This window comes from Notolepis coatsorum (genome assembly GCF_963971535.1).
Source record: "Notolepis coatsorum genome assembly, chromosome: 5".
In the NCBI taxonomy this organism is placed as follows: Eukaryota; Metazoa; Chordata; class Actinopteri; order Aulopiformes; family Paralepididae; genus Notolepis; species Notolepis coatsorum.
In genome coordinates this window covers 112,513,435-112,527,517 of record NC_140169.1, presented here as the reverse complement: position 1 = coordinate 112,527,517, position 14,083 = coordinate 112,513,435, and the positions used below count along the sequence as shown (strand labels likewise).

The 14,083-nt window shown below is 41.4% G+C and overlaps 1 protein-coding gene across 1 annotated transcript in view; it reads right to left on the bottom strand.

Moving 5' to 3' along the window:
* LOC311228905 (MAM domain-containing glycosylphosphatidylinositol anchor protein 2) overlaps positions 1-14,083 on the bottom strand; it is a gene marked incomplete at its 5' end in the record, with an annotated part of 580,884 nt that overhangs the window by 75,532 nt on the left and 491,269 nt on the right. Inside the window, one exon of the mRNA XM_084314863.1 lies at positions 2,612-2,792. Coding sequence (XP_084170989.1) covers positions 2,612-2,792 — 181 coding nt within the window. The remainder of the gene's footprint in view (positions 1-2,611; positions 2,793-14,083) is intronic.

Sequence of the window (14,083 nt, the reverse complement as noted above, 5' to 3'; positions counted from 1 at the left end):
GGCATAACTTTAAGCATTGTTTCGGAGTTGGTTAAGGTTAGGCATTGTTTCGGAGTTGCTTAAGGTTAGAAGGGTTAAGTTTAGGCGCTGTTAAGGAGCTGGTTAAGGTTAGAGTTTGTCTTAGAGAATGGCAATATTTTTTAACGTGCATTCTTTCGCCGGTTAAGTTTAGGCATTGTTTCGGAGTTGGTTAAGGTTAGGCATTGTTTCGGAGTTGCTTAAGGTTAGAAGGGTTAAGTTTAGGCGCTGTTAAGGAGCTGGTTAAGGTTAGAGTTTGTCTTAGAGAATGGCAATATTTTTTAACATGCATTCTTTCGCCGGTTAAGTTTAGGCATTGTTTCGGAGTTGGTTAAGGTTAGGCATTGTTTCGGAGTTGCTTAAGGTTAGAAGGGTTAAGTTTAGGCGCTGTTAAGGAGCTGGTTAAGGTTAGAGTTTGTCTTAGAGAATGGCAATAGACAGCCTATTTCCGCGCTGCAGCGCGAGGCAATAGACAGCCTATTTCCGCGCTGCAGCTCTCTCGCGCTGCCGTGGTCACATGGGCGTATTGGCCAATCAGAGAAACGCTAAACACAAGTTGGTTGCCTAAAATATTCACGCGTCCCCTCCGGTACACGAGGAGGCAGCCTGTCGCATCTTTTCACCAGACAGCGCGGACTCTCAGTGGCGAGGAGTAATGCGTGGGAGGCTCACGCTGCCCCCGATACTTCCTGTCTCTGCTGTGCAGGCGTCACCCAACCGACCTGTAGGAGTCGCTGTCCACAACGTCCAATCCCCACCCATCGACTTCCACCTGCTACCTCTGTGAATTGAGATAGTATGACGACTGGCCCAAGCCGCAGGCAATGCTGACACCGGGATTCGAGACCGGAGTCTCTTGCATTGGTGACGAGCGCAATCTCCACTACGCTACCCAGCCGCCCGTATTTAAATGGTTTTTATAACCGGTAGGAAAATGTCCTCACTGTGGCATCCCTATTGCTAATTCGACTGTGGTCATCAACCTTTGAACTGGAAGGTGTACAGACTTTCCTTCAGTTCAGGCTAGCATTAGACATGCCTGACTTAATCAATTAAGGTTGATTAGTGAATTGGTTAAGTGGGAGATTGGATCAATGACTCTGCAGCTGTCTCTTCTGCAGTGTTTAAGACATTTACAGTAGGTGCACCTTGAGAAATATTTCAAATTCAATTTCCCGATTGCCTTTACTCATCACTTTCATGACCTCATCATCATACATTCCATAGATGTATAGTACATCATCTTCATCTTTATTATTCTCATCATCTTCTTCAAGTCTGTAACGTTGGCATTCCATCGGGTCGACAACGAGTCTACAGTAAACTATATGGTTGGAAATCTCCATTAGTGCCAGATTGAAGTTTTGATGTGCACAAGACTAGTAATTTGTAATCACAATCTGTCAGGGTTTACAACCAAGGAGATTAAAGCTAGAGGGGGGCGGGTCCCATCTGCACAGCACAGCCAAATCATTCCAGCACGAGCACAAGAAAAGGTCACTTTAAAAACTGTATATTGTATAGTAGTGTACATAGGACTCATTATCTAAGCTTATCATTGTATTGTATTTTATCTTAGTACTTCTATCATGTCTATTTTATTATCTATTCTATTCTATTCTATTATTATTTGTATTTTTTGCACATTGGAAGCGGGCATGGCCACCTTCATTTCACTATATGTCTTGTGTATGTATGTGATGAATAAACCTCTTGAATCTTGAAACAAGTGGGATCTCTCAGTTGGAGGTGAATGATCATGAAATGCTCAACCTTGTTCATGAGCACAGGCCTGAGCATCTCTACAACCACAGACAGAAGGTGGATGTGTGGATGATCAGGGAACTTCCTATGATGAAGTATAAAAGTAAATGGGTCAATGAAATCTGTCATAAACCTATTAAAACATTTAAAATAGTATGAATGTGAAAAATATGTTGTGTATGATCTATCCCAAGAGTCAGCGATCTCTCTGTGCACAGTTTTGTTCGGGATGTTGTCATTACATATTGAAACAGGTTGGTACACTAGAACTGAGGAAGATCAGAGGCTCTGTCATTACTGTGAGCTTAGTGAAATAGAGAGTGAAACCGACTTCTTACTTTACTGTCCCTTCTATGATGATCTACGGAAAACTACGATCTACTCTTTGATAAAGTACCAAAACATGTAGGCATGTCCCAAGAACCCCATGGCAAATCCTTCATTCATTCCTTCCCACATCTACTGCGCTATTGGAGGCAAATTCAGGAAACTTCACCACCACAACACTGCTTCTTCCTTATTTGAGATTCATTGGTGGTTGGAACACTGAATTTTCCACATAACTACCTAAGTGGAGGCTTGGAGAACCCTTGTTGACGGCCTATGCCCCAAACGGGGTAAAAGGCGTAAGTAAGTACCTAAGTGGAAAGTATCAGTAACCTCATTGCAGAATAAATCACAGCCTCTAGGGGGAAATACATACACAGGAACAGTACATTTCCCCTCAACGCGTAGTCGAAGAAGATATCTGACACAAATGGCTTTCTGCCATGAGGAACAGGATATTTCAGAAGTGCACGCTCTATACATCTCTCTGAGATATACTCACCGCTGTATGTAACGATGCGGATAGTGGAGTCGCCTTCTCCAAATCGTGTGATGGGGGTAAGCCGCACCTCATACGACTCAGGCTTGATGAGTTCGGTCAGGTTGTGTGTGATGAGCTCCCCTTTGTTCATGATTGCTTCCACAACAGGGATCTCCTGTTCCCACCAGCGCTGGAGCCCCGTCTGGATGGGAGGAGCAATAACACATGGTCAAGGTTGGCAGAGGACATTAGGAATACTGCTCTACATGGGAAGAAGGCAGTAACACAAAATGTTATCAGTAATCAGTTATTATCATTTTCTTCTTATTGTTTTATTATCACAAGAAATACAACATCTCTTGCATTTGCCGTAAGAAAACGCGTGAAAACAGTGTGTCACTGTGTCCCAGTTTTCTGAATTTTATAGAACACATTTCCAGAATTACCTGCACAAAAAGGTAGATGAGTACGCATATATATGTATTCCAACAAATCTCAAATGAACATAGTTGAACCTCTGAAGTTAGTCAAAAGCATCCTTCTACATGTCCTCAACTTGAACCTGGGCTTGAACTATGACCTCTGCCAGTGTGGAGTCCACATATCCGAGGACTTGACATGGACCACACACATTGACAGTGTAGTCAAGAAAGCACGACAACGCCTCTACTTCCTTAGGCGCCTAATGAAGTTCAACGTGAGTCAGAAGATCCTTAAGAATTCTACTCATGCACAACAGAGAGCATCTTGACTGGCAATATCACCTCCTGGTTTGGGAATAGCACTGCACAAGACCGTAGCAGACTACAAAGAGTGGCCCGTTCAGCCGAACACACAATTGGAGGTGGGCTCCCCACTCTCCAAGACATTTACAACAAGCGTTGCAAGAATAAGGCTAAGAGAATAATAAAAGACTCTAGCCACCCAAACAACTGCCTCTTTGAACTTCTGCAGTCAGGCAAGCGATACCGGAGTCTCATGGCAAGCACAGAGAGACTCAGAAAGAGCTTCTATCCCCAGGCCATCAGGATGCTCAATGACAATTAACACTATGTAACAAACCATCAAACACACTCACAGCACACACACCCACACGTACACACCCACTTTAAATAAACAACTCACTGTAGCACCCACTTTACACTAGGCAAACTAGGCAAAATCTGCATATGGCTCGCCGACAACAAACTATCATTACACATGGGCAAAACAGAGTCCATTCTCTTCGGTTCAAATAACAAACTCAGCAAGACTGACGACTTCTCGGTTACAGTGGGTGACAATATTGTCACAAGGAAAGATGAAATTACCTACTTGGGTTCCATCCTAGAGGCTAATCTTTCCTGTGACAAAATGGCATCCAATGTAATAAAAAAAGTCAACCAACGAACGCGATTCTTGTACCGGATCTCCTCTCTGGTAAACAAGAATACCCTGAAGACTCTAGCAGGAGCACTCATTCAAGGGTACTACGACTATGCTTGCACCTCATGGTACCAAAGCACCTCAAAGGCACTAAAAAACAAATTACAAACATCTCAAAACAAGCTAGTCAGACTACTACTTGACCTGACTCCTAGAACCCACCTCACCCCTGCCCACTTTGACAACCTAGGATGGCTTAGAGTAGACGACAGAGTACAGCAACTTGCAATGGGCCTGGTCTACAAGATACACTACGCGACCAAGGTACCCATGTACATGTCAAAATACTTCCCAAAGGTCAGTGAATACCACGATCACAACACCAGAGGGAGCTCCACAAATCATGTAAAACCCAGATTCGGCTCAAACAAGGGACTAAACACGTTTCGCAATTATGCCACATCAATGTGGAACGCCCTGCCTAAAGCTGTAAAGGAATGTGAATCACTACCCACCTTCAAAAACACTCTCAAAAAACACCTACGTGAGACTGCAATTCGAAACTGGCCCCTACAAATGTCCTAACCTAGTTGTACAGTAAAGGACCAAGTAAGGCTTTGTCAACATTCCAATGTACAGTGTAAAATGTGTGTGTGTCCCCTACCCAACCCCCCCCCCCCCCCACCTCCAATGTACAGCCCTCACCCAACCCACCCAACCCCACCCCACCAACCTCCTCCAATGTACAGTTTCTACGCCAAATGTATATACACTCCTTTTCTGGACACTTTTGTATCACAAACAGTACTGTATTTGCAAATCTGATATGTCATAAATGTATAGATGTAGCAGTACTGTCTATCTGTATGTCATGTATGTCATATATGTTATGATGAATTGAAAATGGGGGACCCTGGTGGAAACAAGACGAAAGTCTTTCTCTGGTCTGCATCCCCTTAACAATTGTATGTATTGAGATGTACTGTACTGTACCCATTCTGCAATCTGTTAATAAACTTTTCAATCAATTCAATCAATCAATCACACACTTTAGACACTAACACACTTTATATTTATTGGCAACTCATACCTCACTGCACATAGCCAAGCCTTGCACCTTACCACCACAATGTGGCACCACAAGCTACCTCATCCCATTTATATTGTATTGCAACTACTCTGCATTGTATATTGTACATATGTATATTGAAAATGTTTGTCTTGTTTACACTTGTTTAAGTACTTGACTTCTATTTTATACTTATTATACTTATTTTATAATGATCTATTTTTACCTAGCACACTCTCAGGATCAAAACAGAAAGAAGCATTCCATACAAAAGTATCCTATATTTCTGTATGACAACTAATAAAGAAACTTGAAACTTGAACTGGATAGGCTTATCAAGTGTGTGTGTGGGGGGGGGGGGGGGGGGGGGGGTTCGGGGGTTTCCCACTTATTGTTATGTATGCCGTTTCTGCTGTGCTAATGGTTGTCCAATAAATGTCCAATAAATAAATCAGTTGTTTTCAGCTCAACGCATTAATTCAGTGGTCGTTCTGCTCCACTTATCTTAGATCATCATGCATGTGAGCTGTATCCCTCATTGATTTATATCTTTATTCCAAAAGTGTGATTGAGCAGCAGCAGCTAATTGGTGTTTCATGAGCTCACATTTCATATTGATCCAATTCATTTTCATTTTCAACTATCAGAGTGAACGTGGATGTCAACAATAAAAAGCTAAATACAAAAACACCAACACTTTGCACAGACTTTGCCCACCTTTCAAACTGATCAAATCATTAGGTATGAAATTCATTGTGTAGATTATAGCAACTATTATTGGATTGATGCAATTTTTGAGGAAGCAAAACTGTTTAATACTATTCTGATCGATTGGAGTTCATAGTTTACCCACATAAAATGTAATGTGTTCATCTGATTATTATGTGGTTGCATTAGCTTAGTTCTTTTCCCCATGAATTGTTGTTTCTTTCTATCTATCTCTCTATTGAGCTAATTTCCAATTGTCATTAACTTGCAGGACTAAGCATAACAAATGTGATAAATACAAAAAATCTGCTGAAATGGACTGAAATCAAACAACTGATGTTTTTTAACCTGACTACAGGTGGTGAAATGCCTGCAAAAACTGTATATTGATCTAAATGCACACTATTTTATGGTTAGTATTTTCTAGCGTGATGTGCACCCGCAACAAACATGGCCAAACCCACTGGGCGATAAAGGTCTCAAACGTACACAAGTCAGAAGTCTGCCATAGTCGGAATCTTGTCAGGTAACCGCTTGGGGACCAGGTTTCCATGATGCCAGTTACCCAGGTGGGGTATCTCCCAGGCCTTTCTGTGTGGAGTTTGCATGTTCTCCCCGTGCTCGCAAGGGTTTCCCCCCCCGATAAGATAAACCCAATGGAAAAACATGCACAACAACAAGATCGCTAACGCTGTGGCGTCCTTGACGAAGACGGACAGGAGCACTTGGATTGGTCCCCTGGCGCGGCTCACGTGGCGCCTGTCTGCTCCCGGCTGCCCTTGGGGGGGAAGGACGACGGGATGGGTTAATCGCAGATACGCATTGTATGCATGGTTCGCATGTGTGCCAAATGGTGACCTCGGAGCAGGTCCTAAATTATTATTATTATTATTAACACCAGTCGTGGTTTGACCATGTGAGTGAATGGGTAGACAACGATGGCCTACTCCAGCTGAGATCTCCAGCATCAAATGGGAACTTTCTTCCATTGAGTCATAACCGACCTCCTTCAGCGACAGACTAAGCTCGGGGAGACATTTTAGAGCTGTCCCGGCCCTGTCTCAGCTCAAAGGGCTGCCTCCTCCTGGGCGTTTGCAGTTAAGAGAAAAAGAAGGGTGGCTCCTCCCTCTCTTCCACCCCAATGGGGATGAGGACGCTCTGCCACTCTCCAACTTCTGAGTTAGCATTTTTTAACCATAACCACTGACAAACATTTTCTTCCGGGCCGCAGGATCTAACATCCACCCTGTTTCTCAGCCTGAACCTCCTGTGGTCAGTAACACGGAGGTGGTCAGCGTCACGGACGGTGTTGGAGGACGATACGGTCCCTTGCGTTGATCACGCCAAACGGAATCTTTTCCGGTCTACAGCGGTGGCTGTGAGAGTGGTGAGTCCGAGCTCCTCCTAGTTGGGGATTCCATTATTAGATTTGCAGAAATCCTAAATGGAAAATTAAGACATTGTGGATCTGAACCCTGTTCTCATTGATCACCACCAACTGCCCTTAATGACATTGTGCATGTTGGAACAAATTCAACTACAGTTCAATTACAACATGACCTTGAAACACTGGCTGAAACAATTGTCTTGGAAAACGCGGTATCTACTCTGGTCCCATTCCCACGTTGAGAAGAGAATTCTAGCTGTCTTTTTAGTTTTTCCATTGCTGCCAGTCTTGGCTTCATTAATCACTTTAATTATTTTAGGAGGGATCATCTTCATCTCAACCGTAAAGGGAACAAGACTATTAGTCACACCACACACTCACCTCCGGTTTGCAGACCCTGTGACCAGTTGGGAAGATACAACAGCCCTTCTCCTGATTCATAGAGACACTTCCTTTGAGGTTTATATCTTTATTTTAAATGGTAAGGCCCCTTTATTGTATGTTTTAATTTGCCTCCGAAACAAAACACAGTTTATTCTGAATGTTCTGATATATTATGCCACATTGTTTTTTTTTCAAATTCGTTTTTTCTTTTCATTAGTTGAGTTTTTATTCAGATTTTAACATCCATGTTTACCGTCCCACTCCTTTTACTACTGATTTACTACTGAATCGTCTATGACTGAATCTTGTTCGGCCTGTCAAAGGTCCTAGTTACAACAAGAATGCAAGTGGAAAAAGGATCAGCTTGTGGTTTCACTAGACACTCTTAAAGGGTTGATGTCCAAATATCAGAGTGCTGTGAAAGATGCTAGTAATTCCTGTTCTTCTAACCTAATTTCTAGCCAGTTTCAATCCCAGGGCCCTACTGTATTTCAGATCAATGACTCAGTGATCAATCCCCCTTCCATTCAGCTAATAGAAGCCTCCAGTGAAAGGTGTGATGAGTTCCTCGATCATTTTATAAATAAAACAGAGGGGATTAGGCAGCAGATTTCCCCTGAGTCCAGAGACCTGTATCTACTCTGATCCCCCTGCCTTGCTAACTCATTTTGAGCGCATCTCTTTGTCAACCTTAGAGGAGACCACATTCCACACAAAATCCTCTACATGCCCCTTAGATAGCATCCCTACCAGGTTCCTGAAATAAATATTTGAGACAGTCTGTCCTAACATTCTAGCTATTGTCAATTGCTTGCTGTCTGCAAGCTCATTTCCCTCCAGCCTTGATCAAGCAATAGTTCAACCTTGGCTTAGGAAACCTAATTTAGATCCTCTTGTTTTAAAATTTGTTAGACATATTTCTAAACGACCATTTTTATCAAAACAGATTCTTCACAACTAATCTCTTTTATGAATAACTCAATTGTTTTAGGAATTCCAATCAGGCTGCACAGTACAGAAACAACCCATAAAGATCTACTGCTCTCTGCTGATTCTGCTGATTATCCTCCTTAATCTGCTCTCTGCTTTTGAGATCCCTGCAGTCTAAGCCTGTCAACTAATGTCAAATCTGCTGCTCATAATATGGAGGTGATTTTTTACTCTAATCTCTCTTTTGATGGCCATGTAACTAGAGCTGTACAATTGTGTTTTCTCCAGCCGAAGAACATCGCTAAAATGAGGTTCTTCATATCTTTTACAAACCTTGAAAAGGTCATCCATGCTTTTATTTAGTCAATTTTAGATTACTGTAATTCCCTATAGTCAGGGCTCAGACAGACAGTCATTTCCCGCCTCCAGCTAGTACAAAATGCTGCTGCTAGACTTTTAACTAGCTCAAGGACACACAACCATACACCCATCCTTGCCTCTCTTCACTGGTTGCCAGTAGTTTTTAAAATTGATTTAAAGATTTTACTGATAGCTCTTAAAAACCTTTAAAGCTTTACATGGTCAGGCTCCGAGTTACATTTCATAATATCTGTTTTGTTTTAAATCTTTTTATTTTTCATGAGGTTTCACATTCAATCGACAGATCTACAGAATGTTCAGTGTCACTCTCATGAACAATTTTTAACAATTTTCCTTGTGCTCCCCACTCAATCCATTCTCCCATCTCTCACTCACACTCACACACTGGGACATACACACACGTACACGCGCACACACGCGCATACAGGCATACACACACACACACACACATACACTTGCCCACATACACACAATTAGACAACAAAAAAAAGAAAATAATAATAATAAAAATAAAGTAAAATAAAATAAAATAAAGGGACAGTAGGTAAATCATAAGTAAATAAGGAATAAGGAATAAAAGTGCAAATGTCGGTATTGTAAACAGTGACATTTTATAGCACCCAGTTGCTCACACCCGCTTATCGATAGCTACTCCGACAGAGAAGGGTCCGGGCCGCTGCGTGTTCAGCTCCCTTTCCCAGACCCGACCCCGTGGGGGCAGGGTTTGACAGCCATGCGCAGGCAACCAGGCACTTACACGCAGACAAAGAGCCTCAACAGATCAGCTAATCTAATCTGCTAAAACTCCACGTTTCTTTTGAGATTTTGTGCATTTTTACAGGAGTAAGGTAGAATTTATGAATACATTTGAAATTACTTTCTTTGATCTTATTGCTTGTAAAGGGAAAGAAAGTTCGATCACAGATATCTTGCCAATTGTTTTCTTCAAATTTCGTTGCCAGGTCCGTCTCCCAGCATCTTAATAGAGCTGGGAAGACTGTTTGGCATTCATTAGTTAGAATTTCATATAGTTCACTGATTTTACCTTTAATTGTGGATGAGGTAGTTAGTTTTTCTTCCAATTATGTCATTTCAAAGCTTAACTTGTTTTCTTTAGTAAGTGAACTTAAAGTGCTTTGAATTTGCATATATTTTAAGAAGTCTGAGTTAGGAATGTTGTATTCTTCTCTTAGCTCCTGAAATGCTTTTAATTTCCAGTTTTTATGAAAAAGGTCTTTAAGTTGAGTTACCCCCAAGTGTCTCCACTTGTTTATATCAGTTGAATGAAAATATTTTTTTAGGTCAGGGTTTTGATGAATAGGTGAATAAACAGAGATGCATTTAGTTATGCCAAACTTTTTCGAGCAATCTTTCCATGCAGATAGGGTATTCACAACCGTGAAATATTGCTTTATATTTTCTATTTTGTCAAAATTCTTTATAAAAAAAAGAGAGTTTAGAGGTAAAGGATCAACCTGTCCCGCTTCTATCTGTATCCAGTGTGAGTCTGGTCCTCCCAATGACCATGATACTATAGTTCGAAGTTGGGCTGACCAGTAGTAGTGTTGGAGATTGGGAAGACCTAGACCACCCATGGACTCAGGTTTCATAAGAGTCAGTAATTTAATCCTTGGTTTTTTATTGGACCAAATACATTTTGAGATACGTTTATTCAATATGTTAAAATATGTTATAGATAGGTAGCAGGGTACATTTTGAAAGAGAAAGTTCAATCTCGGAAGGATATTCATCCTGATGACGTTTATCCTTCCTAGAAGGGATAGGGGTAGTTTGTCCCATCTACCTAGATCTGTGTTCATTTCAATTGTAAGAGGAGTGTAATTTTTTTCAAATAAATCATTTAATTGCGGTGTAAAGTGTACTCCCAAGTATTTGGATTTCATAATATCTGAAAAATAAATAAATAAGTACTAACCCTCTTACTTACTGTCTTTTTACTATTATGTACCCTAATACTATGCTACTATTCTTATACTACTACCTATCTTGCACTCAGAGTGTAACACTCAAGCTCAATAGTGTAACACTCAAGCTCAATATTATTTGACGAACAATGCCACTGACCCTTAGCTGCCAGAGATGTACCCCTCCTGGTGACATGTTGTTCACAATCTGTAAGTCGATTTGGATACAAGTTTCAAATTACTAAATTGTAAATATTATTTTTTTTTAGATGGGGCTGATCCGATCCAATATTGATATTGGATTCCAATATGATGTAATTCACATATCGGATATTGGCATGATTCACGTTAGATTCAGAGTGCAACAATCTTTTTTAGATAATGCTACTAAAACGTATAAAGTAGCACCAGTGCTACTTGCAAATATACCCCCGTTTCTTTTTTTTTATTATCATACAGTATATCATGTTCACTTCTCACTTCTCTCAACGGGAGATGTGTGTGTGTGTGTGCTCTCATTGAAATGCAGAGCGGTATAGCCAGCTCTCTATCTTTACATGTCTGTAGATACTACATCTATATCTGTACATATTCCTTACCTACTGTTACTAGTTATGCTGCTGGCCAGTATGACTTACTACCATATAGTATTTATACCTGTATCACTGTACATTACAACTCTGTACATACATCTGATGAACACTAAACTCAGTAATACTTTTTTTTTTTTTTTTTTCTACTTTTCTCCCATTTTCTATTTTCTCCCATCCCAATTTCGTATCGTCCAATTCTACCCTCCCCTGTCTCGAACGCTGTTAGGCCATGCTTCCCACAAGCCGGCTGCAATGTGGACTAAGCCTTACATCACGTGTCCCCTCCGGTACTCGAGGAAGCAGCAGTCGCATCTTTTCACCTGCACAGTGCGATCTCTCAGCGTCGGGGGTCTGTGTTTGGAGGGGATGCCGCCCCCGTCGCTTCCTGATTCTGCTGCGCAGGCGCACCAACCGACCTGTAGGAGTCGCTGTCCACAACGTCCGATCCCCACCCATCAGCTTCCCACCCCCTAATACTGCCAATTGTATTAGTATGAACGACCAGCCAAGCTGATAGCAATGCGGAGAGCTGGGCTCGAACCCAGCGTCTCGTCTCCTGCATTGGTGGTGAGCGCCTTGCCCACTGCACCACCTAGTAATTAGGGGTGGGAATCACCAGTTTAATCACGATACGATATCGATTCTTTGGACAACGATACGATATTATCCGATATCACACAGTCTGCCACGATACGATACGATACGATTCGATTCAGGTGCCTGCGATCGATATGAGACGATATTATGTGCCCATTTAATACAATCAGTAACATTTAAATCAACAAAAAAAAAGGCAATGGAAATATCATGACATTTTTATTTTTGAGCTCTTCCAGACATTTAAATGAAAAACAATCCATTGTTTTTAATACAAATAGACCTCCTGTTCACTGTTTTTGGTTCATTTTTTTTCTTCTCGATATTAATATCCTATTCACTGTCACAGAGCTGTATTTTGGCTGGAAAAGCTCCTGTTAGTGGGGCTATCCCCGAGAATGCACCCTCCCAGTCCACACTTCTCTCTGCCTATGGCTCTGGGTTAGCTTGTTAGCTCACGCTAAAGTAACGTTATCTTCGATCTTTAACGCGACGTGGGCATAATGGAGTGACGAGGATTGCAAAGCAGGTTAGATGCATTGGACCCGTTGTGGAATAAAACAGCAGGGACATGTTTTGGGTCACAGAATAGGCACACTAGTCTTGCTCTATTGACGCTCTAGACGCTACTGATGTTAAACGGAGTTTGAGTTTCACAACACTGGGCGCGGGGCAATGACGTCGCCGTCGCCGGATTTTCAAAATAAGAGTATCGCAATATGAATCGATCTTTTTACGTGGCATCGATCCTATTTGATTATTGATAATAGATCGATATATCGATCTGGATCGATGTATCGTCCCACCCCTACTAGTAATACTGATTTATATATTTTATACCCAGCTTAATCACCTGTATATTGTATATCACTATTGCACTTTACTGTTACATTTGCTCTGGTTGGATGCCAAACTTCTTTTCGTTGTACTGTACTGTATAATGACAATACATTTGAATCTAATCTAATATATCTCTCCAGTGTGTGCCCTCATTTGTAGTGGTTGTTCCTTTTTCCAAAGTAAATAAATATTGGATCTTTCTGTGCCACGGACAGAAAATTACGATGATCAGGACAACTGAGACCAATTAGTAGGCGATCTCGAGAGAAAGACAAACATATCTGTTTAGGAATGACTCGTGGCTCAGTTGGGAAGTGTCAAGCGAAGCAAGCAAGCGGCAGATTTACTAACTCCTAAGAATCACACATGCATGTTGGGGTGACAACAACACTGGAGTCAGATTTCACACAACACTGGAACATGGCGAGCGGAGTCGAGAGGCAGCAGTTTGGGGACATTTCGGTTTTGGCGTTGAATACAATGACGAGGGAACGAAAACAGTTAAAAATTACTGTCAGCAACCATTGTTTCACACGTGTCGCCTATGTAAATGGAAACACTTCAATATGAGCACACATCTGCGCCGTCACCAATAAATAGTAGACATTTTTTCTCCTTAACACTTTGATTGACCAACCCGAGTTTTCTCGGGTTTACCCCCCTCGGGTTGAATGCCCACTCATGAGAATTCTCGTATTTTCTCGTTTTTTTTTTATTAGCGATCTGAAATCATATTTCATCAACCGAGTCTACCGTTGGAAATTCAGCCACTCCAGGCGCTAAGATGTGAAAAAAGCGCCCCCTATCGTCTCCCAGATGGTAATTCACCCTTTTGGATTGAACTCAATGAAAATGTATGAGAAAAAAAATCCCTGACTCTACATTTTACTTCTCACTCACGCAGCCGGGGTCGATCAGCTCCACTAGTGAGCCTCAGAGCAGCGGGATGATGTGTTTTTACAGTATACACGGTGAATCAATAAAAGGATTGTTTTTTTCGAATGGCGATCAGGAATTGGAATAATCCATTTGGATACCATCTGATCTCAGGTAAGGAATCTATATTACCAGTTTTAGGATAATCAGATTAGTTTTCATGGAGATATAATGTTGTGAAGGATCAGATTAAACCGAATATATATATTTATTTATGGATATATATTTAATAGTATTTGTATATCGTTTGATATCCCCTGTATATTCCTTGTACAATATGCACTGAATATCCCTTTAGTCTACTAAACAGCCCATAATAGTTTCATTCTACCATTGGACGAGAACCTGGCGCCAGCAGCCATGCCCCTTGGTTCAAGT